This window comes from Equus przewalskii, chromosome 26, assembly GCF_037783145.1.
Source record: "Equus przewalskii isolate Varuska chromosome 26, EquPr2, whole genome shotgun sequence".
NCBI classification, from domain to species: domain Eukaryota; kingdom Metazoa; phylum Chordata; class Mammalia; order Perissodactyla; family Equidae; genus Equus; species Equus przewalskii.
Window position 1 is genome coordinate 33245058 of NC_091856.1, and position 26063 is coordinate 33271120.

The following is a 26063-nucleotide window of genomic DNA, read 5'->3' on the forward strand; positions in this document are numbered from 1 at the left end:
TCGTCTGGGGCCTGCCGGGTTCCCAGGCTCAGACACACGCGCCCTTTGGCGCTGTTGCTCCAGAACCAAGTGGCGTCCGGGCAGAGGCTGGGAGGTGCCTTCAAGGGCCAGGAGTGCAGGAGAAAGGTCTCCATGTATCCTTTGCTGTTGCGGTTCCCCAGAAACACTGTTGCCTAGGAGTGGAGCAGCTCACTTTTCATGATGCAGAGAGGATGAGAGTCCCAATCTGTGAGTAAGAGGCAGTGGTTACAGGCCCGGACTCTCCGCGTTGGCTGGTGCTGTCCCTGTGATGAGCATGTTGGCTCGAGGGAAAACATGTGGGGACGCTTTTCTTAAAGTGAAGCAGAACTTGAAGAAAATCCTGAGCACGAGACCTAGAGCTGCTGAATTCTTTTCTTAATTGGCTTTTACATTTAAAAGCACCCTGAACTGAACTGCCGTGCGCCCCAAGCTGCTGTTGAGCAAAGCTTCGTCCAAGTGTCGTCTGCCTCCTAGTTTCCTGCCCACAGGGAAGGGGCTGCACGCCGCCTTCGGGAGGGATGCTGGACCCAGGCTCCCTTGTCGCCTCTTGATCCCTCTCGAGGAGTCGTTCTTTCGGGATGAGATGGCAGCAGGCTCTGCCTGCTCTTGGTGTCCCCGTACCACCTCCTCGCTGGGTTGTGTGGACATGGGCTGTCCCCACAAGGGGCGGAGGGAAGGCTGGAGTGCTGACAGGATTGCGATGTGATGTGATGCGATGCCATGACACATGCCACTGGGCTTTGACTCTGGGCAGGGAGGGTAGTGGGAGCTGGCCTCGCGTCTGTGCCTTTGGTCGCGGGGGCTCCCTGGTACCCGGCAGCACGCTTTCCGCAGATTGGCTCTTTCAGTTCTGCAGAACTCTGTGCTCTGAGTTTGCCTTGTGTTCTGGCTCCGCTCCAGTTGAGCAGAGCTGATCTGTAAGTTGTGTGAAATTTCAAAAGAAGAATCAAGCCATTGTTGCACTGGTGGAGCTTTTGTTACGCAAATTTCATTAAGAGACTGAGACTCTCACAGGTTTTTCAAAGAGTCCAACTAAATTTTCATTAGCCCCGCTCCATGCAGGCCTCTGTGACCCCCATTTTCGGGCTGCCTGTCTAGACCTGTCCCCCCCACGGAGGAGGCAAGGGCTTGAGAAGTGACAGGATGGGCTATCAAAGGCCCGCGTGGGCTCTGGGCATTGTTGGGGCCTATGGCTGTCTGTCTGACCTGCGGTGGGAGGGAGACCAGCGGTGTGGTGGCCCACGCCAGGGCCGTAGGCCCCCATTGTGCCCTGGAGGGGCTGTCAGGTCGCCATTCTTGTGCTGAGAAGGATGGAGTGCCTTCCTTGGGCTAAAGCCTCTGGCTGGAGTGGCTGTCCCTCGAGCTCCCTTGTGGGCTACTGGGCCGCTCCAGGCCTCTGCAGAGGATGCTGAGATGGGCACTAGCAGGTGCCATATGGTGTCTGTGGCTTCACTTCATATGGCTGGCTTTGCAAATGATAGAGCCCTGGTTTCTGTTAGGACCGTTATAAAAGTAGAAAGGACTCCCTGCTCTAGGCGCGCCCCGGTGTGCAGGCAGTACCCTTCCCTCCTGTTCTGGGGCAGGGCTGCAGGAGCTTTGGGCTTGTCAGTTACCACTCACTCGTGTCTGGTGTCCTCCTGCCTGCAGGGGGCGAGAACATCAAAAGCATCAACCAGCAGTCGGGAGCCCACGTGGAGCTTCAGCGGAACCCGCCTCCCAACACCGACCCCAACCTTCGCATATTCACCATCAGGGGCATCCCTCAGCAGATCGAGGTGGCCAGACATCTCATAGATGAGAAAGTTGGCGTACGTACAAGGTCCTTTCCCCACCTGGCTTAATACTAGCTGGATGTTCTGTTGGATGTCCAAGGTACCTGCTTTTCCCCAGATCCTTGTACTCGTGTGCCTTTCAGACCTCACACCATGTGAGGACAGCCCCCCGCGACTTGCCGAGGGGGCAGGTCGGGGTCCAGGGATCCCAAGGCCGGGCCCAGACGCCATCAAGGAGGCCTGGCAGCAGTCGCCAGGCCACGGCAGCTCAGGCCCCAGAGCCATGTCCCCGAGGCTTAGATGAGCGGCTGGGACAGCAGCCTGCCCCCAGCGCCGCCCCGGACCCCGCTGGCAGTGCCCCGGCGGCGGCCCTGCAGGCAGCTTTCATTGACTCTGGCTTTAGTTTCAGGCGCCTCAAAGCAGATAAAGAAAGGGAGTGTTGATGGAGGACAGATGGGCCACTGCTCACCTCAAAGGGGACGTAGAATGGCAGAAAGAGCCGTGGGCCAGCCTAAATTGACGGGAGAGTCAAGCAGGTTGGTCCCTACCCCCAGGGTGCCATGCTAGGGCAGTTGTGGTGGTGCCAGTGTTGGCTGTGTGGTGGTATTGGTCCCTTGAGGGGCAGAAGCCGTGTCTGCACATCAGGCCCCTGTGGGGAAGGAAGCTAGTGTGAGTGCCGCAGGGTGTCTTCACTTCACTGGACTCTGGCTCCTGAGAGCTGTGGTTTGCCTTGGGGTGGGGCTGGGCAGTGGGGAGGCGCGGCCGACAGGAAGTGAGAGTTCCCTCCTCCTGCGACAGGGTACCAGTCTCGGAGCACCTGGAGCCTTCGGACAGAGCCCCTTCAGCCAGCCACCTGCTGCACCTCATCAAAAGTGAGTTTTTTGCTTCGGTCTTGACTGGAAGAATTCCCTTGCTCCCAAGAGGTTCTGCTTCCCAGCTGCTTCTGGAGCGTGCCCGCCAGAAAGCCTGCCGTTCTGGGTGTGGGCAGGACTTGTGCTTCCGTCTCCCAGTGGTCCCTCCGCCTGTCCAGAGCTGACTGACCAGTGCTGGGGGTGACAGCCTTCCCGGAGGGCGGAGGGTCTCTGTTGCCCGCCAGCATCCCGAGGGGAGCCCCCGCCTGCGCCGGGGCGTGGGTGGGGTCTCAGTGGCGCTCTTGTTACGTCCTCAGTCTGCGGTCTTCATGTGTCTTCCCTTTTTCAGCACCTTCCCTCCCAGGAACTCAGGGTGCTTCCCCAACCTCGCTGCTAAGGTGAACGGGAACCCCCACAGCACCCCTGTGAGGTAGGCGACCCGCCCTACTCTGTGCACACAGTTCTCAGTCAGGGCCTGCGGGAGCGGGGTCATCCCCTGGCCACTGCCGGCAGGACCACCGTGGTGCTTGCCTAGGGGTGGGGGAGGTGACCAGTGAAGAGAGAGATGCTGGAGGGATAGGGGAGGTGGATGCAGGGCGGGGCGGTGCCCCCCTCAGAACGAGTGACTCTTCTGTCCTCCACAGCGGGCCTCCGGCCTTTCTGACCCAGGGGTGGGGCAGCACCTACCAGGCGTGGCAGCAGCCCACACAGCAGGTGCCAGGTAAGTGACTCGGAGAAGTGGGACTGTACACCTGCCTACAGAAAGGTCCAGGGGCTGGTGGGCCTGAAACACCCTCCTTCCAAGTCTTGATCAACAGGCCAAGGGAGCCCGGAGACGTCGGGGAGCCTCCTGGGACATTGGGAGCCCCTGGGAGGGGCTGGGGAACGGAGGGAGGCTTCTATGGAGATGGCCTCTCCAGCTGGGCAGAGCCAAGGGAGGCTGGCCCACCTTCTCAGACCTTTCTTTCCCATCTTCCCTGTCCTTCTCAGAGCTATGGGCTTCTGTCACTTCGTCCCGCATTCTGTCACAAATGGGTCAGAAGGATTTGTGGGCCGGCCAAGGGTGTGGTTTGGCCTGAGCCCTTCCTGCCCGGCCCTGCCCCTCTGGCCGTGCCCACACCTCCGCCTAGCCCTCTCCCCGCTCCCCTCACCCTCCCAAGCAGCCCCCTGCTTGCTGGGTGTCCCTACCGCCCTCTCTCCCAGCCCCAAGGTGACCATCTCCCTCTTTTCTCTCCAGCGCCGGCTTAGAAAGGGGCTCTTTTGATCTCCTGGACTTTTCAGAACATGCCCAGTTAGAGAGTTAGCTCTGCTGAGCGGTGCCTCTCCAAGAAAACTGACTGTAAAGGGCAAAGTCCTTGTGGAATCAGACCCATGCCCGACTCTGGCCCCCACGCTGGCCTCGGGAGTCCTTCTTGAGTTTTCCTGCTGGTAGAGCGCGTCTTGCACAGCCTTCAAAATAAAGCCACGCCCTTCCCTTGGCTCACCCGGGCCCTCTGAAGAGCCAGCCTGTGGTGTGTGGAAAGTTCTTCATGTCTGCAGGTTGTCCTCCCAGCATGGCGGGCTGCACACCAGGCTTGCAGCTTTGCTCACAGGTTGCTGAGCCTGCGTCTGGGCTCCTCCCCGGCCCCAGGGGCAGAGTGCTGGCTGTGAAACCCTGCCGAGGGACAGGACACCTGGTCACCTTCGCAGCTGTACCCAGAGGAGCCAAGGCCGGTGCCCTGCGGCCTTTGGCACGTCCCCCCTTCTCTGGGGTCCGTTTTGTCCTCTCTGAAATGAAGGGTTGCGATTTGATTCCCAGAGTACTTGCGAGCTCTGAAATCGCCCTGTGCTGTATTCTCCTTTTCTTCCCCAGTATTTTCTTATGGAACATCTTAAACATGCAGAATGTTTTAAAGACCTCCACATGAACACCTGCCCGCCACCTGGATCCTCCCGGTCCCATGGCACTGTACCCACTTTGTTCTAAGCCTGGTCAGGTTGCGTTTTTCCTGTTCCAATCAGAGGGTGCCCCAGGATGCGAGGTGACCCAGCTCGAGACACCTCTGCCTGTTGTCCAGGACGGAGGGCCTGAGTGAAGCCATGGACTGCAGCGAGTGCGTGTCTTTACCCCGAGGGCACAGGGGACACGTCCTTCTCCCTGGGGGCGTGGTTCTGCAGGGGCCTGGCGCTGCTGCCCGCCGGCCCAGGAGGCCAGGAGGGTTGGTGGAGGCCTACGGGTGAGCAGAGCGCCCAGCAGCAGCCACCTCGGTTCTGCGGCTGTCTCCAGCTTCTCTGTGCCGTCGAGCTTTGCCCGTTGACTCGGGGACTGGGACTCGAGAGTTGGTTTTGGTTGGTGAAGTTTTGTTTGGGGAACGCCTACATGCCCATGCCCCCCTATGTGAGGGGAGAGCTCCTGCTGCCGCCTTCCTCGCTCCTGGCCTCCCCACACCAGGTCGTCCTGTCTTCAGCATCCTGGTCTGAATCCCTTCCTGCCCCAGTGTGGGAGGAGGAGGGGGTCTTCTCCCCTTTTGTACCCCGCCCCGCCTCATTTCCTTCTTCAGCCCCACACAGACTGTCCTCGTCCCCACGCCCCTCCTCAGCCCTCAGTAGTTCACTAGTGGGGACACTGCCGTGAAAGCTTTGCTGGCATGTGCATCCTGCCTGCTGCAGGCTGATTCCAGCCCAGAAAGACAGGGAAATGACCTTGGCAGAGGGCGAGCTCCCGACGTGTTGCTATGCTGGTCTTCTGACCCTCTTTATGCCCTGGGCAGGCTGCTCCTCTGCAGCCCCCACCCACATCTTTACTGCCGATGCCACCGAGAGAACGCACCCCAAGTCAGGCACAGGAGAGGGGCGGGAACAAGCCTACACCCATCCTCTCCCCCTCGGCTCCTGCCCCAGAAAGGCATGAGGCTTGCTTGGGATCAGGTGTGTGTTGTAGTCGTCAGCCCCTCTGCTGTGTGCACCTCGTCTTTCTGTCGTCGTCTGGAGCACAGGCTCTGGGCAATCTCCCTGTTTCTTTCCTACACTTCAGCTTGTCCAGAGGTAAAGCCAGCGGCCTGTGAACAGGGGCCAGCTGAAGACTGTGGCCAGCTCCATTCAGGCTCTTAGTCCTGTTCGAAGGCCAGTCCAGGGAGCCTCAGGCAGAGGCCCTCGCCCCTTGGGGCTCTGCGTACCCGCAGCTCGTTCGAGTCCCCATCTGAAGGGGGTCCAGGCTATTCCCAAGAGTTGCTGCCCCTTGAGGGCCGGCAGTCTGCCCAGCCCCGGCCTCCTGGGATCTTAGGTGCCCCCTTTCCACGGTGGCCTGGGTGGAGCCCCTCTGGGATCTTGACACATGTCCTCTGGCGGCCAGCCTGCTGCCACCTTCTTCCTGGGCCACAGGGCCTGGAGCGGGCCATGGAGTGCTGTGTGTGGCCCAGGGGCCAAGGAGTGAGTGCAGAGAGCAGAGCCTGGAGTCGCCGGGCTGGGGGCTGAGGCTCGGAGGACGCCCGAAGGCCTGACTGCCTTTGTGTTCTTCGCACAGGCCAGCAGAGCCAGCCGCAGAGCAGCCAGCCCGACTACAGCAAGGCCTGGGAAGACTATTACAAAAAGCAGAGTGAGTGCCACGCGGGCCCAGTCTCAGAGCCCCAGGCCCACAGACGGAATTGCCCGTGTTCCCTGTTACCTCTGTATTCTCTGCCGCTTTCACTTTGTGCCTTGATCTGGATGCCTGCTTTCATGTCCCTCTGTCCGCTGTGTGTCTGTCAGAGATGGCGTGCAGTCTTGGCCGTCCCCTGTCACTGTTCTCCCCCTCTGGGCTCCAGAGGGTCTGGAGGTGGGTGTGGCACCGAGACGAGACAGCTTTCCGGCCCTGGCCGTCCCCTTTAGATCTGCTTGGCCAGGGCTCAGACCAGCGGGGCAGCCCGTTTCCTCCCTGTCTGCTGCTGCACGGCTCTCCCGGCCGTTTCAGGGCGGGGAAGGGAGCAGAGTTGAAGCTCCAGGCTGGAGCCTGAAGTTGGAGAGGGTGCTGAGGTGTTTATTAATTAAGCTCTTGGTCTTAACTGTGCCAGAAACTAAACCAGCTTTTTTAGAAGGAGAAGGAAAAAACCTAGTAACAACATCCAAAAAAACCCCAAGTGAATTATTTAAAATTAGCGCTAGCCCTCCCTGTATGTCCCAGCTCACGGACCCCAGACTCGGTGCTGGTGGAGCGTGCGCTCCCGCGCTGGAGGCCGGGGCTGCAGCTTGCTGGTTGAGGAGCTCAGGTCAAAGGCTGTGAAGGAAACGTTCGCCCTGGGGTTTGGCCTCCTCACTGGTCGAGGGCCATTCCGGGGGCCGGGGTCAGGGAGGTCATCGTCACCTTGAGCACCTGGTGAGAGTCCCGATGGCCAGTCCTCTCTAGACCGGACACGCACCCAGGCCCACACTCCCTTCCGCCTGTCCCTCCCCTCTCTCTTGGGTGCCGGAAGCTGAGCAGGCAGGCAGACAGGTGCGCGTGATCCTGCAGAGAGCAGACACAGGGCTAGCCACACTGCCATGGCGCGCGGTGGCCGCCCCGTGTCCAGAGGGACAGAGCACCGGGCGCGTTCAGATGCCCCGAGTCTGGGGAAGGCACCCCTCACGGCTGACGGTGTTCTTCACCTCCCCTGAGTGTGTCCCTGCTCCTGATGACCCCTGTGTTTTCCTCTGTCAATCAGGTCACGCCGCCAGTGCTGCTCCTCAGGCCAGCTCTCCACCGGACTACACGATGGCCTGGGCGGAATATTACAGACAGCAGGTCGCTTTCTACGGGCAGACGTTAGGGCAAGCTCAGGCCCACAGCCAGGTCTGTAGCCAGTCGCCGCCCCGCGGACACTTCCCAAACCAGCCCTGACGCTCCGCTCCCAGCCTCCGGCCTGGCCCCTCCTCGCCCGCCCCCGAGTTCGGGCCGAGTGGGAGAGGAGCTGGTCGGAGTGGGAAGTGCCTGATCTGCCCTCAGAGCCAGGCCCAGACCATGGTGCTGAGCAGCACACACCTTCTCTGTCTGGGCCTCAGTTTCCCCAACTGTAAGTGAGACTGCCAAGCTTAGATGATTCTGGGCAAGGTTGGCACTGCGAGTAGGGCCTGTGGCAGTCATGCCTCTCTGCTTCTGAAAAGGGTCGTGTGACCAGGCTGTCACCCTGGCCCCAGTGTGCAGTGAGGGGCAGCGCAAAGAGGACGGGTCCTCACCTGAAGGCCAGGCAGGGCATGGCGCCAGGTCCTCATCCTGCCCAGGACCCTGGAGGCTGTCTGGTCAGAGGCCAGAGACAGGTTCGGCTTCATGTGGGCGGAGGACCAACTGCTCGCGCAAGGCGCATTCCAGCTGCGTGTCTCAGGTGGCCTGGTGCTGGTCAGGTCTCTGCGGACCCTGAACGCAAAGCTGGTTGGTCATCTCACAGCCAGGTGTGCCTTCTGGGCCTGGGCTCACAGGCGGCGGGGCTGGGATGACCGAGGAGACGGGTCTCCAGCTCACTCCCACCTCCCCGCCCAGGGCCCTGCGGAAAGAGGCGCCAGGGCCTCCTGTTCAGGGGGGTTTTGTCTGGGCCAGATCCCACGACTCGAGGCGGGGAGGGTGCCAAGACATCGGCCCGTTTGTCTGTCAGCGCCTGCGGGCAAGCCGAGGGGAGAGGGTGACCTGTCACCTCCTCGGCGCTGTCGCCGAGACACAGGGCGGGTTGAGGAGTTGCCGTCACAGACTAACCTCTGTTCCCTCCTCCACAGGAGCAGTAGGACGCTGGCCTGCGCTCTCCCTGAGATCATCGTGAGCAAACCTATTGTAACAGAGGTTTTTAGATGTGCAAACCTTTTCATGAAGAACCTTTGTTTTCTGTGAAACACTATATTTAGATTAACAGAATTTTTCTAAAAATCGGGAAAATTAGTTACTAAAACTTTCTGATAATTTTTTGTTTCATTATTTTTGTTTGTTATTTCAAATGTGTGAGCTCTGGGATTCTTTTTGGAGCAATACCTGCAAATTCAGGCACCAGAATGTGCCTCAGAGCAGTGACATTTCAACACGGTGTGTTTCTGTTGTGTTGTGTTTTGTTTTGTTGCGTGTCTTTTTATTTACAGTTTTTTCTGTTGCAACGGAAAGTGGCTTGGAAGTCTTAGGTGGTATGTAACAAATTCTTTTAAAAAATTTTTAAACAGTATTTAAATATTCTTAAATGTGTAAATTCGTTAAATGTTTTACTTCTAATTTCTTGTATCTTGGCTGTCTGGTTTTATTGCATTTTTTAAAAACTGAACTATTATGTATTGTAATTAATTATGTGAATTCTGAATTGAGACATATAATTGTATTGCTGTCCACCAGGGGTCGGGAGGGGGCGTTTTGTAGGGTTTGTATAATTTCTAGAGTTCTAAAGGTAATATAAAGATGTGTCTGTGCGTTTAGCATCCGTCTCCTCGTGTCTCCGTTACCACTTCCGAGCGTGTGTCTAAGACCTCCAAGCTTGTTTTAAAAACAAAACAAAAAACTTTGCTCTCTTCTCTCAGAAATATAAATACTGTTATTTTTAATATTAAAAAGAAATTCGATATAACTTTTAACAAACACTGTGGAACATTAAGCCGCATAAAAATGTAACTATTTTTTAATTCCAAGGTGTTTTTTGCTTTTTTCTTTTAAATATTTTCTTAATATTTGTCAAATTAACTAGATGAATAAATAAATCTAGTATTAACCACAATATGAATTAAATAATTTTGATTTAATAAAAGGGATAATATGATTTCCAATGTTTACTGTAGTGTATCTTGTACAGATAACATGTATTTTTAAAGGAAAGAAAAACGGAATTGAAGCTATTTTTTCTTGCATTTTTAATTGACCTGAGGGACATTCCGTTTGAAATGTACTGAAGTTACAGTTTCTGGTTTTTTCTTCGTATTTTCCTTATAATGCTTGAAATGTCTAACTATTAAAAAAGGCAATTGGAAAATGTTATGCATGTTGTTTTAAAAGAAAAAGTGTTCTTTTTATTTGACTGACAATTCCTTTTACACTCTATATAATAAAATTCCCACAAGATGCCTTGTGGGCGCAGTCCTTTTAGTCTGTCTGCTTTCTGTTCTCTCGCTCCGCCCTGGTCCGCTGCCCGCTGCCCCTGACACAGAGAGGGTCTCTGTGCTCCTCAGCCGGTCATCTTGCACTGTGTCCACTCAATTTAGTTCCTGCACAACCTAGATTTCTAGCTGCTTCGTTGAGCTAATTTTATTTTAACGGCTTTGTGTAATTTGACAGTTTGATGTGAGAGCCTTGGTTACCACCAGCCCCTCTTACCTGTCACATCTGAGCATCTCTTGACGTGGGTGACACCGAGAAGTCAGTAACGGTCCTCTCACAGAAGCGCTGTCATCACGAGTAGAGCTGGAAGAGTCGTTTAAGGGAGTCACAAGACAGAGGCTGTCATCAGCTCTGCAGCCGGAGCCACACACTTCCTGTGACTGAGTCACCACAGCCCCTCTGCCCTCTCGCTTGTACACGTGTCCCCACACACCTCACTGGCACACGGGACCACCCCAGAAATTGGGACCTAAGGTCCGTCTGCTTTCGGCCTGATGCGTGTGGCTACCGCTTCCTTCCGCCCTGCCTGGTGTGTGTGTCTGGCTGCGGCTGGCTGTGGCTCACTCCTCCTGTCCCTGGGCCCGGCCTGGGGCTGTGGTGGGTGGCATTTGTTCTCTCTCAGCCCCGTGCCTGCTGGGGGACACTGGGTTTCTGGGAGGGCTGGAAAGTGCCAGCAAATGGGCTCATTTTGTTTTGTTGTTTTCATTAAGGAAACCAGAAGGGGGTGTCCTCACCCAGAGGTTTAATTCACAGAGGGCCCTGTGGTTTGGGGACACACTGTCACAGAGTGTGGGCCCTGTGCTAGAGGGACACTGAGGCGAGGAGTGAAGCTCGGCCTTGCGCTCCTTGCTTCTCCGCCTTCCGGGTGACTGCAGCAGCGGGCTCTGAGCACAGCCCTTGGCGCTGGTACGTGGAGCTCCCTGCCTCCTCTGGGGCCGTGCTTGGGCCTCATCTCCGAGTTTAGCCACATGGCACCCTTAGGATCCTGCTCAGAACCGTCCTCACGGCCCGTGCTCATGTGCATTTCCAGTTCTGGTCCCTTTTCTTTTCTCTCCCCCAAGCTCCAAGAGGAGGGGGAAAGAGCATCTGTGGCTCCTTTTGGCCGAAAAGGGGTGTGGAGACAGCCCATCTGCAGCCATTCTGAGGCCTGCTGAGGGCCGGAAGACAAAAAGGAGATGTGGCGTCTTTAACTACACCTCTAGAGGATCGAGTTTGACATTGAGAAATTGAATAGTAAAAGCCCCTTGGAAGGGAGGAGGGGGTCGGGCAGGAGGAGGGCATGAGTGCTGATGATGGTAATGGGAGTTGGGAGAGGGCATTACAGAGCAGACTTCCTTCTAATTCATCTTCCAAGCTCTGTGCCAAAACAGCATTTGGCATGGTTCACAGGGAGCGACTGTGTGATAATGAACCCTAAGGTGTCCCTTAATTGAAGACTGAGCATTGCGGTTTGTGCCAAGAGTCATAAATGGCGCTGGCTTGTGGGAGGATGCATTTTCTTAAATGTATCGGTAAGTACAGATTAGCGTTCGTCCCCAGTGAAATGCCCATACTATAAATTATGGAAATCTCTCTCTCTCTCTCTCTCTGATGCAACCTTTTATTGAGGGGGGAGGCGGGGTGCAGTGCAGCAGGCGGCAGGAGGAAAGTTTGCAAGCGTATGAAATTGGGCCTCTCATTAACATGGCGCCCGCGGAAGATGGTTTCCTCAGCAGTCTGCCGTCCTGGAAGGCTAGAGTGCTCGAAATGCACCAAGTTCAGCGATCACATTCCATTAAGAAAGCTGCATGGTCATCACTGAGAGGACAGTCGGGGGGTGGGGGACGGGGCAGGTGTCCAGTCCAGTCTTCAGAACTCTCGCCCTGCCTCCCGCCCTCCACCCCACACACAGGCTTAGCCTCGGCCAGCCGCCTGGGTTCAGTATTCAAGGACCCAGCTGGGCTGTTCCCTACCCACCCAAGAGCTTGGTCTAGGGGTGGGAAGTTCTCCAGGCCGCATGCCTTCGTCAGTCCCCCGGCCTCTCTGTAGGTAGTAGGCACTGTCTGTCCAGTGTCCTTTGCAAGTGGCGGCCGGCATGATGTCTTTGGGCTCCCACAGTAGGGTTGGCTCGGACACAGGTGGCACGTGGCAGGCCCAAGAGGGCGTTTGGACACCATGGAACCTCAGCATGGAGCTGGCTACTGTTTGTCGAGCTCCACTTCTGGTCCACTGGGGCCCAGCTGGGGTTTTTAAAGATGGGCTAATGCAAATGGTCCTGATAGACTCTTAGAGATTAATGGCCAGAAAGTGGCTTGACACTGAATTCCAAAGGGGGTGCTGGCCCTGGGTCTGCGTCTTGTGTGAGGTGGAAGGGGAAGTGAAGACAGCAGTCATCAATGAACCGCGGAAACAGTGGGACTCTCTGCGGCCTTTGTCCTCAGGGCCTTTGAGTAGCTTCCAGCAAGGGAGCTCCAGCCCTTTCCAGGCATCTCTTTGGATGGGGGTCCCCACACCCTGGGAGGTGGACAGGCCTGGTCCCATTTTACAGGTGACAGCTCAGAGTCAGAGGCTCAGTGACCCGTCCTTATTCACACAAGCGTGTAGGGGCTCCAGTTCTCTGCTGTGCTCCTGTAGGGTGTCTATCGAGAGTGTCACAGCACCCCATGGCAGCTCACCGTCCAGAAGGGGAGATACCGCGGTCGTCACCAACTGAGGTAGTTGATAGGATGGGTAAGTGGCCCTAAAAGTTAGCGTTGAGTGTCGACCATGGGCCAGGCCTTGCAAGTGTATTACGGTCGGAAGATCATTAAGTGCGATTCCGTATTTGCAAATTCACCCACTCACTAAGATTTCTCTGTAAGCTTAGTAACAATACTCAGCACATTTTTGCGATCATTCGCAGCAAAAAATCTTGAGTGGGCTGACTCGCGTGCGCCCAGCCCCCAGCCGTCTTGTTCAGCTCTCCTACTGTGAGCAAGTGTCCTTCTCACGCTCTGTTTACTGCCCCGGTGTTTGCATTTTTGTGCTTTCTGTTGGTGATTTTGCTGTTTAAGATGGCCCCTAAGCGTCGGGCTGGCTAGTGTTTCTAAGCATGAGAAGGCCGTGACGCGCCTTACAGGGAAAATAGACAAGTAGGTGTCAGACAAGCTCGTTGGGGCCGCAGTCACAGCGCTGTTGGCCGCGAGCTAAATGTTGAAGAGTTGACAACACATATTAAATAAGGTGGGTTTTTTTAACAGAAACACACATAGAACAAGGTTATGTACTGACTGGTTGGTGAAAATGTTGTGACCACTGGCTCGAAGGAACCCAGCTAGGTATTTCCCCTGGGAGCAACAGTTCAGGATTCTCTAACTTGGTTTGCGGTGACTTTCTAGAACAGAACTACCACAAACAACGAGAGTCCGCTATATCTTACCTTCTTCTGAGGGCCCCTACTCTTGGGGCCCGTTTTAGAGATGAGGAGTAGGTTTGAACAGGTCCTCACCAGTCATGCCATGGCGATGGAGGTGGCAGAGCCAGGCGCAGCCCTCAGGCTGACTGCCACACCTGCCCGCTTTGCTGGCCTTTCTCCTGTGGACAGAAACAGGTGAGCGTGAAAGGGACACCCAAACCCCGTTCTAGAGGGACCTAGCACGTCAGCCCACCCAAGGCAGCGGAGGGTAAGGTGGAAACGTGTGGACACTCAAGCTTGGCTTTGAGTCCTGACTCCTCCACTCACTGTGACTAAGGCAAGTTATTTCATGTTCTGTAGCTCGGTCTCCTCATCCACAGCAAGGGGGTAAGAACTCCCCAGCTGATCGTGGGGCTGAGGGAGGGTTCAAGGACATGTACGTAAAGCACTCGACAGCTGGCTGACGATGAGCTCCTAGTAGTCATGAGTCCAGGGCTTCTCACTGCTTCGGTGGCTTTTTCTGCTCCACTCTGAGCACCAGAGTGTGACTTGAAAAGAAGGTCGGCCTCGGCACTGACCCCCTCTCTTCTCCTGGGCTCTGCTGACCTCCCCAGGAAACCGTGAGCCCAGGTCCAGCTCGTTGGTCCCCTGGAGTCATGGCACCTAAGTCGTTAGGAAAGAGCAGCCTCCTAGGGGCAGGTGAGGCAACTCCGGGAGAAGCCAGGGCCCCCGCCCGCACACAGGTGTAGGGGTGAGCCTGGCCAGCCAGGGGGTGGATGGAGGCTACTGAAGTCTGCCCCACCAGATGACCATGAAGGAGAGCCTAGTGCAAGCACATGGAAAAGGGGTCTGTGATCCTTAGGGTCTCTCCCTCTTGCATCAGCTTCTCTAATCCTGACTTTGCTGGGAAGCAGGTGCCGTGGCCCCCGAGTACGGACCAGGACCCCCAACTGTCCCAGCTGTCACTCACTGCAGCCACTCTGCCGAGTTCACACCAAGCCCCGGAAATCCACACCTCCCTCTCACTGGGGTGCGGTTGGGTGCTCTCAGCTTCAGCTCTGTCTTTAAGGGAAGGATGACAATCAAGGTTGGGCAGTGATGGGACGGGGATAATGGTTTTGTTCCCAGGGTTGATGTCATGCCCCTAGGTCACCTGTCTGAGGCTATATGTCAGAAGGTTCTTCCCAATCCTGCCTCTTCAGTCCAAGGGAGAGAACGGTCACCTGGGGCATCAGAGGCCTGGCTTTTGTTCCCTACGTGGACGGTGACTTCCTCTGTGCCGTGAACAGGTCACATCTCTTCATCTCAGTTTCCCTTCCTTGGGAATTGGTTTCCAAATTGTGTTAGGCTGGGGTCAAGGGTTCCACAGTTGTTTGATTCAAATTTCAGTAAGATATATTAAATATATTTACTCTTCTTTTTTTTTTGCCAGGAAGATTGTCCCTGAGCTAACATCTGTGCCAATCTTCCTCTATTTTTTGTAAGTAGGATGCCGCCACAGCATGGCTTAATGAGTGGAGTGTAGGTCTGCACCTGGGACCCAAACCCATGAACCCTGGGCAGCCAAAGCAGAGTGTGTGCACTTAACCATTATGCCACTAGGCCGGCCCCTATATAGCTTTTTTTTTTTTCGTGAGGGGGAAGATTATTCCTGAGCTAACATCTGCTGCCAGTCCTCCTGTTTTTGCTGAGGAAGACTGGCCCTCAGCTAACATCCGTGCCCATCTCCCTCTACTTTATATGTGGGACACCTACCACGGCATGGCTTGACAAGCTGTGCCATGTCCGCACCCGGGATCCGAACTGACTCCGGGCTGCCTAAGCAGAGCGTGCAAACTTAACCGCTATGCCACTGGGCTGGCCCCTCTGTGTAGCTATTTTTAAATGACCTTAATCGAAATTTTTCTTGGGCCCATTTCGTTTCAAGGAAATACATGCAGTTTTCTCTATATGTTGTTTTAAGATCTTTTTCGGGGGGGGTGTGGTGAGAAAGATTGGCCCTGAGCTAACATCTGTTGCCAATCTTCCTTTTTTTGCTTGAGGAAGCTCATCACTGAGTTAACAACTGCGCCAGTCTTCCTCTATTTCGCATGTGGGATGCCACCACAGCATGGCCTGATGAGTGGTGTGTAGGTCTGCACCTGGGATCTGAGCTAGTGAATCCTGGGCCACCAAAGCAGAGCGTGTGCACTTAACTACTACGCCACTGGGCTGGCCTCACCTTTTTTTTTTTTTTTTTTTTTTTTGAGAAAATTAGCCCTGAGCTAACATCTGCTGCCAATCCTCCTCTTTTTTTGCTGAGGAAGACTGGCCCTGAACTAACATCCGTGCCCATCTTCCTCTACTTTATATGTGGGACGCCTACCACAGCATGGCTTGACAAGTGGTGCCACGTCCACACCCGGGATCGGAACCGGTAAACCCCAGGCCAGCCACCGAAGGAGAAGGTGCGACCTTAACCACTGCACCACTGGGCCGGCCCCTGCCCTCACACTTTTAATTATAATTTTTTTAAAAAACACCATGCCCTCAAGTATGTTATATGCTGCATTTCCACTTTTTCAGCCTGCTTGTCTGTCGTCTTAATTACTGTACCTCTACAGGAAGTCCTTCGGCTTCATTGTCCTTCAGGATTTCTTTGGCTGTTCTCATCCCTTTGCATTTCCATATAGATGTGAGAATCAATTTATCAATTCCCTACTCCCCAGAGAGATGTTTTTATTTTTTTTTTAACATAGTATTCTTTTTTCTCTTCTTCTTCTTCTCCCCAAAGCCCCCCAGCGCATGGTTGTATATTTTAGTTGTGGGTCCCGCTAGCTGTGGCACGTGGGACGCCGCCTCAGCATGGCCTGACGAGCGATGCCACGTCCACGCCTGGGATCCGAACCAGTGAAACCCTGAGCCGCTGCAGTGGAGCGCGAACTTAACCACTCGGCCACAGGGCCGGCCCCAGAAATGTTTTTCAATCTGTTAGGATTTTGGTTGGGATTGCATTGAATCTATGGGTCAATTTGGGAAGAATCAACAGCCTGACGCTATTGAGTCTTGCCATCCATGAACATGGTACGTCCCTCCTTTGGTTTGGTTCTTTGATTTCTCTCTATAATTTTAGTCATTTTCAGTATAGAGGTCTTGCACATCTTTCTTTCCATTTATTCCTGGGTTTTTGATGTTCTGCTGTTATTGAAGAATAGTATTTTTTTAAATTTCATTTTTTTGTTGCTGGTTGTAGAAATATAATTTATTTTTATGTATTGACCTTGATTCCAATGGCCTTACTTAAGTTCTTATTAGTTCTAGTCACCTGTAGATTCATTTGGATTTTCTGTGTTCAGAATCACGTCATTTATGAGCTACAATGGTGTCATTTTTCCCTTTCCAATCCTATGGCATTTGTTTCATTTTATTGCTTTTCTGCCCTGGCCAACGACTGCCACTACATTGTCGACTGAAAGGAGTGAGAGTGGGCATCCTGGCTGGTCTCGTTGGAGGTCTCAGAGGGAACACTTTCAAGAATTCACCATTAATTAGGGGCCAGGCCCGTGGCCAAGCAGTGAAGTTTGTGCCCTCCGCTTCAGCAGCCGGGGTTTAGCCAGTTCAGATCCTGGGCTCAGACATGACACCACTCATCAAGCCATGCTGAGGCGGCATCCCACATGCCACAAGCAGAAGAACCTACAACTGTGTACTGGGGGGCTTTGGGGAGAAGAAGAAGAAAAGAAAAAGATTGGCAACAGATGTTAGCTCAGGTGCCAATCTAAAAAAAAAAAGGAATTCACCATTAATTATGTTTGTTGTACATTTGTCGTGCCTACCTTTTATCTGATAAGGAAGTTCCCTTCTGTATCTAATTTGAGAAAAGTTTTATCATGAATGGGTGTGGGAGTTTTCAGCTGCTTTTTCTGCATCTATAGAGATCATCACATGACTTATCTCCTTTTAAATTTTAATATAGTGAATTACATTGATTTTCAAATGTTAAACCAGCCTTGCATTCTTGGAATAAACTTCACTTGGTAGTAATGACTTCTCTCTCCTCAAATATCATTGGATTGATTTGCTAATATTTTTGTTTAGGATTTTGGCATATATATTCATGAGAACAATTGGTCTATAATTTATACCATAATTTATCCCACTGAAGACCTGCAACACGTCAACTTGTGCTACCAGCTTAACTCATTTCTGTCTGGGTTGCCATCGCTGTTCACAATCCTAGTGAAGAACCTTCTGACTCTGGACTAGTCTTTGAAGTCAGGCCTGCAAGGCATCTGCTCCAGGAAAATTGTACCCAAAAGTTTACTATTCAGTTCCTTACTGAGTTCCATGCTCAACTAGATGCCAGTCAAGTGTCCAGCAAGCAGATCACGTCGTTGTGGCCAGCGGTCACTGTGCAGTTAACACCCACAACGAACACTGCTGGAGCGCCAGCCTTATTCCAGGCACTGTGCTCAGCCCTGGGGGGGCCAAGGCAAAGCCACTTCTCCCCTCACAGAGCCTGCCAGCCAGGAGAGGGGCTTCTTTATGCCTCGCACTGGTTACTTAAGAATTCAACTTTGAAACAAAAAAGCTCCTCCTACACCTTCTCTTTGAGTCAGTTTTGTTAAAGTATCTAAGATAAATGCAGTTCAAGGACTGTTGTCATTAACAACATTCACAAAATTAACAACAATTATTTGTCTGCACCAGGATCACACTCACATTGTGCCACTCATTCGGAAATATCTGGGATGCAGAGGCTCATGTGAAGCCATCGTCCCCGAACTCCTTGTTTTGAATCTGTCATCAGCCTCAATGCTGCCATTGACTGTCTATCTAGCAAATAAATACTGTAAATGTGGACCTAGAAATCTACTGCTATTTGAAGGCCCCCTGGATCTGTTTTCTTTGGGTCCCTGCAGTTTGACTATGTTATACGTAGATGTGGAATTTTTTGTTTGTTTGTTTCTTGTTATTATTTGTTCTGTTTCTTTTTGTTTGTCTTATTTTGAGGGATGTTAAAAATTTTTATTCTTATCTATCCTGCTTGGTGTTCCCTGAGCTTCCTGGATTTGAGGTTTGCTGCCTGTCATTGGTTTTTGAAAGTTCTCAGCCATTATTCCTTCAGTTTCCTCTGCTCCATCTCTCCTTCTCCTTCTGGTACCCAATTATCCATCCGGTGCACCCCTTGAAATTGTCCCACAGTTCTTGGCTATCCTGTGGTTTCTTTCCTTCTTTTTCCTCTTTGCACTTCAGTTTGGGAAGTTTCTATGGACCTGTATTCAAGCTCACCGACTCTTTCCTCAGCTGTGTCCAGTTGACTGATGAGCCCATCAAAGGCGTTCGTTTCTGTTACAGAGTTTTTGAGCTCCAGCATTTCCTTCCGGTTCTTTCTTAGAGTTTCCGTCTCTCCGCTTATATTAGTCTGTTCTTGTGTGTTGCCCACTTTTTCTATTAGAGCCCTTTACATTATTAATCATAGTGATTTTAAATTCCCTGTCAGATAATTCCAGCGTTGGTGTCATATCTGAGTCTGGTTCTGATCATTGCTTTCTCTCATCGGATTGTGTTTTCCTTGCCTTTTGGCATGCCTCATAATTTTTTGTTGAAAGCCAAACACGTTGTATCAGATAATAGGAACTGAGGAAACTGGCTTGTAGTGTGAGGGTGTATGTCAGTCTGTGTAGGGTTTAGGCTGTGTGTGATGTTTGCTGTAGCTGTGGCTGCAGGAGGCTTCAAATTCTCTTAGGGTCTTTATTTGCCTGCCCCTTCGGCTTTGGGCTTCCCTGCATATTCCTCCTCTCTCAGCTGTGATCCTCCGTCAGCGTACTGGAGCCGCGCTGGCGCGCTGGTGAGGTGCGGGAGACGGGGAGCGTTCTCTAATCTTCCAGGGAATGTCAGTCTTCCAGCAGGCCCGTGTCTCGGGCTGTTTCTCCACTGAGAGAGCTTTCCCCCGGCCACCTCGTCCCTCCTATGGCTGCAGCAACTCCAAGCGAATTCCTGGAAGCCCTGGCCTCCGTCATCTATTTGGGCTTCTTTTTGCCCCTTGGGTGAGACAGGCAGGCTGGAGGGGGCTGCAGGGAGAGGGGTTCCCTTCCCCAGCTGGCATCAGGCCCTGGTGCGTTCCACCAGAGCTACTCTCCCCCTCCCCCCGCCGGGGCCACTAGGGTGTCCTCTCAGAGCTAGAGCACCTGGTGGGGTTCCCAGAGGTGAAACCCATGAAAGCATGAGCCCCCCAAGATTAGGGACCCCAGGAGTGTCTCACTCTGATGCCAGTCCACACTCAGCCTCCAGTAACCCATCAAAATCACCATTTAAATCTTCCTACCAGTTTGTGGCCCCAGCAATTCTGCTCCGGGTGATCAGATCTCGGCCGCGATCCCCCAGATCCCGCTGTCTCTCCAGACTGCCGGGTGGCAGCTTGCTCTGCAACCTCAGTTCTCTGGCGGGTCCGAGAAAAATTGTGGCTTCTCAGTTTGTCCAGCTTTTTCCTGCAAGGACAAGAGGGACGACTTCCAAGCTGTTCGTGGGTTAGAGCTGAAACTGGAGTCCTGTACCTGGTTCCTAAGTTAGATTCCCTCATAAGACGCCACCCAAAGAAAGCACGTCCCCGCTCATCATGCATTTGAAGCCCCCATCTGCGGATGTGAAAGTGGAGGTCCCCACGTCGCGGGGGGTCATGGATCTGGTCACAGAACTGGGCACCGTGGCCCAGTGGCTCTCAGCACCCCCTTCCAGAGAGCTGCGGGGAACAAGAGGACATTCCGAGCCGCTGGAGAACAAGGGCTTTTCTCCTGGAAATTCCACGGAGACGAATTCCAAGACTGTAGCTAACATCCCGCAACGCAGTCTGGGCACTGTGGATGTGCCTGGCTTGCTGAGAAAACGTCAGTATCCCGAGGACAGAAGCAAGCTGGGTCCTCTTGGGTGTCTCCATGCTGCGACAGGGCTGACACAGTGCAAGTTCTCAGTAGATGCTGGTTGAACTAAGTCACCTCTCGCTAAAGTCTCCGGGACCGGAAGCTGCCAGGGCTGGGCTGATGCTGCAGGGCACAACTTGCCCTTGCTGGATGGATGCCCCTACGCTCCAGATTCAGCCTGGCACGTTGAGGGTGTGCATTAAATGTTTGTATAATTAAAATAAACAAAGGATGAGCTGAGTCCGGAGCGTCCAGAAGCCTCCAGAATACATATGACTGGGGACTTATTCAGCAGTGGGAGCAGCAAATCTCCCCTGCATTGTAACTACGACTGATTTAGCTGGTCTTCAGACGAGGCTGTCTTCCCGGATTGCCCAAAAGCTGCCCCCAGACAGAAGGGGGGGAGAGGTGGGAGTAAGTAAAGGTGAGAGTAGGTAAATGAGTCTAAGATTAAAAATCTCCCTTCAGCCCAGTTTAACACCCATTTTCTGACACCTCAGCCGTCTAGAGCATGGGCTTGCACAGGGGCACATTGATATGAAGACGCAGCCCCTGGGGTTTTATTCTCTGGCTATAGAGCGCCCAGGGGGCAGAGAGAGGAGAAGGGCACAGGCTTCGAGGGCATTCACTGTCCTTGCTGAGCCTCAGTTTCCTCCACTGCAGAATGGGGGAATGCGAGGGCATATCCTGCAGACTTGTGGCGAGTTGTGGATAGTCATCCACACACGTGAGTGACCCAGTGCTCGGCTTGGGAGCCAAAAGGAGCTGTCAGAGAGCCGGCGCCGTCACCGTTTGTCCTCCGTGCTGTTGACGGTTGTGGAACCAGGGCAGCAATGATGACAGAGGTGCTGCGGGAGAGGCACCTCGCAGTGTGGACGGGATACAGGCTGGAAGCAGGAAGGCCCAGGGAATCCAAGACCCTGGCTGGGGCCCGTAGGAGGGAAAGAAGGGCCTTGAGTGCACCCAACCCCCTGCACAAGGTCGCTCTGGTTCTGGCTTTCAGGGCTAAGGGCACATCATCCCACTTGCTCGTGTCCTCTCAGGTCGGAGCATTTGTAGCTGGGCCTCAGCATCTCTTCCCACATCCCGACTGGGGCCTGGGGTTCAAAGGATCTGGGCTGCCCTGGCCTGTTGGCTGTGCCAGCTCGATAGGGGCTGGAGGTCCCTGAATGCCACTGTGTTGGACACAGAGGCTTCCTCAGGCCCCCCAGAGAAAGCAGGCAGGTCCAGAGGTCTCGTCGTCTTTCTGGAGCCTGTTCACGCCCTGCCTCCACCCTCCCCATCATTCATTCACTGACTGAGCACCCACTGGGTGCCAGGCCCCAGAGCTGGCCCCAGAGTACAAAGAGGATTCAGGCAAGGCCCCTGCCCTCAAGAAGCTCCCAGTCCAATCACTGGCTGCTGGACAGGTCAGAAGGGCCCACGGAGGTCATCTCCGCAAGCCTCGTGCCTCGTTCCTCCGCAGCCAATGAAAGCCGCTGCCCTGCCCACTGGAACAGCCTCTTGGGATTAGCAGACAGCACACAGGTTCCGGAATCACAGTTCCTCTGGCCTCAGCAGCTCAGCCAGGAGGCTGCACAAGACAGGAATTATGGCCCAGCCCTGGACTCAAGTTGTCTGGGTTTGAGTCTCAGCTCTGCTCTTTGCTCATTATGTGTGACCGTGGGTGCATCAATGAAACTGCCCCTTTTGCCTGCCTGTGATGGCAGGGCTACAGCAGCCATTTTGTGACCATGAGAACAGAGGGACCCTCAGGCCTCTCATCTTTGAGCTGCTGAGCCAAGGCCCACAGATACCCACCTATCTCTGCGGTCTGTTATGTGAAAAAATAAACCCCTTGTCACAGCAGCCATCAAGGTCAGCTCCACTGTTGCTTGGGGGCCAAAAGTGTTCCTGACTGAGACACTTAACTTCTCTGTGGCTCAGTTACTCTTCTTGGAGATGGGGATAATGATAGCAGCTACCTCAGTGTGTTGGGGTGAGGATGGATTGAGAAAATCCATGTGAGGTGCTTAAAAGTACTGGTACTTAGTGAGTGCCTAGCAAATCTAAGTTATATTATTACTATTATTGGTTTTTTTTTTTCACTCCAATTACCATTGTAAGACATGGACCACAGACTCCTTAGCATACTGGTCAACTGCCCAGCATATAGATTTGCTTTTTAGCGTCCCCTTGTAGGCCATATTTGGTACTCACCTGTGTACTTTCCTATTTCCCGAATTTCCAAGCATGGCCATGCATTACTTTTTAAATGTATTGAGTTGCCAGTATCTTCCATGTATCAAGTACGTTCTCCATCCTACAAGCTTTGCATGCATGATGTCTTTTATTCCTCATGACTCATGACGGCCCTCCGGGTGGAGGTTCTACTGTTATCCCCATTTTGCAGATGAAGGAACTGAGGCTCAGAGAGGGGAAGCGGGTACCTGCTGGAGCCAGGATTGTACTCACATCCTCAGGTCTCCAGGGCCTGGGGCATCTCCTGATGGGCCCAGGGGACCTGTACATGTGGGGTCAGGTGGTCTTTGGAGAGGGGGCAATAATAGAAGGACAGTCACCAGCTTCTCTCCCATGCGAGCTCGTTCGCCGGGCATGTGGGGCTTTATGAGACAGGCGGAGTGATTGTCCCCACTTTACAGATGAAGTCGAAGCCAGGTGGACAGAGGTGTCCAGCCAGAGAGGCATCAGAGCCTCCAGGCTGGCCCCACCAGCGTGCACCCCCAACCCCTGGAAGCTGGTCTGAGAGGGCAAGCACTACATCTGCCCTCAGCATCCTGGAGCTCCCAGGGCCTTGTACAGGGCCTGGCACACAGTAGGCAATAAATATTTATTGAACAAGGAGGGACCCGGAGCCCCCAGGCTTCTTCCTGAGGCAGGAGATGGTGCCCATAGTGGCAGGCGGGGGTGAGGAGCGGCAGAGTCAGGGCACAGCTCCCTGTTCCAACCCTCTCTGCTCTGGGGACATCCAGGGGGAGGATGGCAGGTGCAAGGGCCAGGAGGCAGGAAGCCCTGGAGATTGTGAAGAGGGGCCAGGGAGGCCAGTGTGATGTTGGAAGGGCCTCTAGAGAAAACAGGGGTTCGAATGAGCAAGTGAGCGGGCTTCCTCTGGCTGCCCATGGGCTCACAGCAGGGGCAGGAAGCTGAGGAGTGGGGGGCCCTAGGCCAGAGGCCTGGAGGAAGCCGGCAGGGAAGGGCACTGCCCATCTCCCACCTATCCCACCTCCCAGCCTCCCTCTCTCTCCATCCCTCCTGCCTGCTTTCCCCTGGATCCCTTTGCCCCTCACATCCCAATCTCTGTGTCGCAACACCCCCATTCCTCCCTCTCAGTCACGTCTCTAAGTCTCAGAAGTCCGCAGGCCTCGGGCTCTTTTGAAATCCCTGCCTCTGCTTCCTTCTGCTCTCCGCGCGTGTCCTTGCGTCTCCACATCTCAGACTTCGATTTTCATCTAGATCCTTCCATCTCGGCCTCTCTCTACCTCAGTCTCCCTCCATCTCGGCCCCTCTGCCTCCAGAAGCCCGTCCCTGTCTCCCCGAGCGTCTCTTGCTCCGTCCGGTCCCGCCGGTCCCGCCGGTCCCGCCGTATTGATCCGCCCTGACTCCGGCGCTGGCACCGGAGGCGTAGGGAAGGGGCGCCCTGCCCTGGGCGCCCAGAGGAACTTGCGTGCCAGTCACCTGCCCGCCGGGGCGCCGGCTCTGGGACGCGGCGCTCGACGTGGACGCCCCGGGGTGCGCCTTTGTCTCTCCCGGGCCGCCGAGGCTAATTAGACCGAGGGAGGGGCGCTGTCCCTGTTCCCCGAGCTGAGGCCGCCACTCGGTCCGGCAGCCCCCCACAGGCCCGGCCCCGAGTCACGTCTATGGAAACCGATTCTGCGGCCTGCGGCCCCTGCCGCACCTCGGCAGCCCGTCGCGCCTTGGTACGCGCGGACGGGGGGCCCTGGAGCCCTGAGCCGTCTGCGGGAACCGGGGAGGCGGACACACGGGTCCCACTCGAGGAAGGAATTTCTCTGGCCCACGGCGGGAATGGGGACCAGAAAGGCTGAGCTTCACACAGCGAGAGAGAAATAGGAGGAGGAAGCCGAGAGGGGCCGAAGCGCAGGCGAGAGAGGAGAGAGCGCGGGAGAAGGAGGGAGAGAGGGAGAGGGGGAAAGAGAGAGACCGGGATGTGGGGAGCGCGACGGCGGCGGCGATTGAGCGGAGGAGGGAAGCGGAGGGAGCAGACGGGACCGCGTTCGGGCGAGGAGAGGCGGGGGCTCCGGGCGCGGGGAGGGAGAGCCGAGGAGGGGGCGAGAAGCCGCGGGAGGCAGCCGGGCGCACCGACCGCTGGACACGCGGACGGCGCAGGGGCCCCCCTCCTGCCGCGGGGCTGGGGCGCAGGGGGCTGGGGGACCCAGGTAGGGGGTCGGGGCGCGGGGCGTCCAAATTCTTCGCCTTTTCTTCCTCGGGCTCATTCCGGCCGATCGATACCTGCGCGGGACCTGCCCCCGCCGCTAATATCTTTTTAATGAGTTCGCCGGGCTTAGAGCGAGCACGGTCTGCCCTCCAGGGTGGATTTTCCCCCGGCAGATGTTTCGGGAGGAGGAGGCGCGCGGGGCCCCTGGGAGGGAGGACAAATCTCTCCCTCCGAGGGCCGAAGACTTTCTTCTAAAGTTCAAAAGAAAGACGAGCTTTCACTCGGCCCCCCAAAATGTATTTCTCGGCGGACAATGGGCTCCTTTCTGCGCCTCCGAGGGCAGGCAGGGCTGGAGGGGCGGGGACCCGTGCGCCTTGGCCCCGCCTGACCGACTCGCATCCCCCGCCACCCGGGCCAGGGCGGCCGAGCGAGGGTGCGGGAGCCGGGAACCGAGCCTCCCCTCCGATCGCCCCCCTGAAGCGCGCTGTCGGGACCCGGGCGCACCGGCGAGAACGAAAGTGCCCTGCGGGCCGGGCGGCGGGGCCTGGGGAACGCCGGGCGGCCCCCCACCTCGTGCCCGGGTCTCGCGGGTGCGGCTGCCAGGGCCGTAGGGGCGAGCGCCGGAGCCTGGAGGGGAGGCAGGACGGGTCTCCGGGCTTGGGCCCTGGTCCCCATTCTCTCCGCGCTCCGCCCTGCGCCCTGCGCGGGGCAACAAGTAGAAGCCAGCTGGTCCCCGGCGGCCGCGAGACCCTGAGTCCCTCATCACTTGCCCCGAAGGCCTCCCTCCCCAAGTGTCCCTCAGTCCGTGGGTCCGTCGGCCTGCCGCCGCTTCCCTCTCTCCACTCCCGTGGGTTCGGGGAGAAGGGGGAGCCTGGGCCACGAGGGTGACCTCCGAAGAGCCGCGTCCGATTGATTCGTTCCGCCCGGAGCCCAGGCCGCGTGAATGGGGTCCCGGCGGCGGCGGCAGTGGCGGGGATAAAGATGTTCTCCCCGCAAGGGGGAGGGGGTGCGGGGCGGGAAGCGGGGCCATTCACTCCTGGCCCGGCCCCTCGGGAAGCTGCGCCGAAGAAAGGGGGCCGGGGCCTATTCAAGCCCTACGAGCCGCCCACAATGGACCGATATACTGGGGGCCTCTCTATTAACGTCCATGAATATTAAAGAGATCTCGGAGCGGCGGCCTGCGGGCGCGAGGTGGGGGCGGCGCCTGCGAGCTCCGGCCCCGCCGGGCCTCGGGGAGGGGGCTTCAGCGCGGGCACACTCCGCTCCTGGGCCTCGTGGAAAACGACAGGGTTCATCCGCGGAGAAACCCCGGAACGTGCACCGTTTTCCCTCGCAATCCTAGCGAGGAGAGATGCACGCGCAGGGGCCTCGCTCCCCCATTCCAATCGGCCCCGAGACTGGGGCGCTCCCTACAGCTCCCCTTACCCCTGGGGCGTGGTCCAGGGGTGTACAGCTAGACCAGAAGCACAGAATTTGAGCGTGCTATGGAGACGCGCGGGGCCGGCGGGCGCACGAGCTGGGAAGCTGCTCTGCTCCAACCCCAGCAGCGCTCCCTGGGTTTGCGCGTCCTGGGGAAAGGAATAGGGCTCCCTGGCCGCGGTCTGAGCCCTCGGTCCTTTCACCTTCTGACTCCGAGCTGGGGGTCCAGGACCCAAATGCTGAGCCCCAGGTCGGAGGGACCCGCAGACCTGAGATCTTTTCTCAGT

At 55.5% G+C, this 26063-nt stretch overlaps 1 protein-coding gene across 6 annotated transcripts in view; it reads left to right on the forward strand.

Annotated features, from left to right (window-relative positions):
* Nucleotides 1-9680, forward strand: part of FUBP3 (far upstream element binding protein 3) — a 50987-nt gene extending 41307 nt beyond the window's left edge. For 4 of the 6 annotated variants that reach the window (XM_008541303.2, XM_008541304.2, XM_070596297.1 and 1 more), the window contains 7 exons: nucleotides 1669-1829; nucleotides 2592-2665; nucleotides 2994-3074; nucleotides 3289-3365; nucleotides 6147-6218; nucleotides 7300-7427; nucleotides 8342-9680. In XM_008541303.2, the coding sequence (XP_008539525.1) occupies nucleotides 1669-1829; nucleotides 2592-2665; nucleotides 2994-3074; nucleotides 3289-3365; nucleotides 6147-6218; nucleotides 7300-7427; nucleotides 8342-8350 (602 nt within the window). In that variant the 3' untranslated portion in view covers nucleotides 8351-9680. The remainder of the gene's footprint in view (nucleotides 1-1668; nucleotides 1830-2591; nucleotides 2666-2993; nucleotides 3075-3288; nucleotides 3366-6146; nucleotides 6219-7299; nucleotides 7428-8341) is intronic. The other 2 variants (XM_008541305.2, XM_070596295.1) reach the window with 1 other exon arrangement.
* Nucleotides 9681-26063: the final 16383 nt, after the last annotated feature.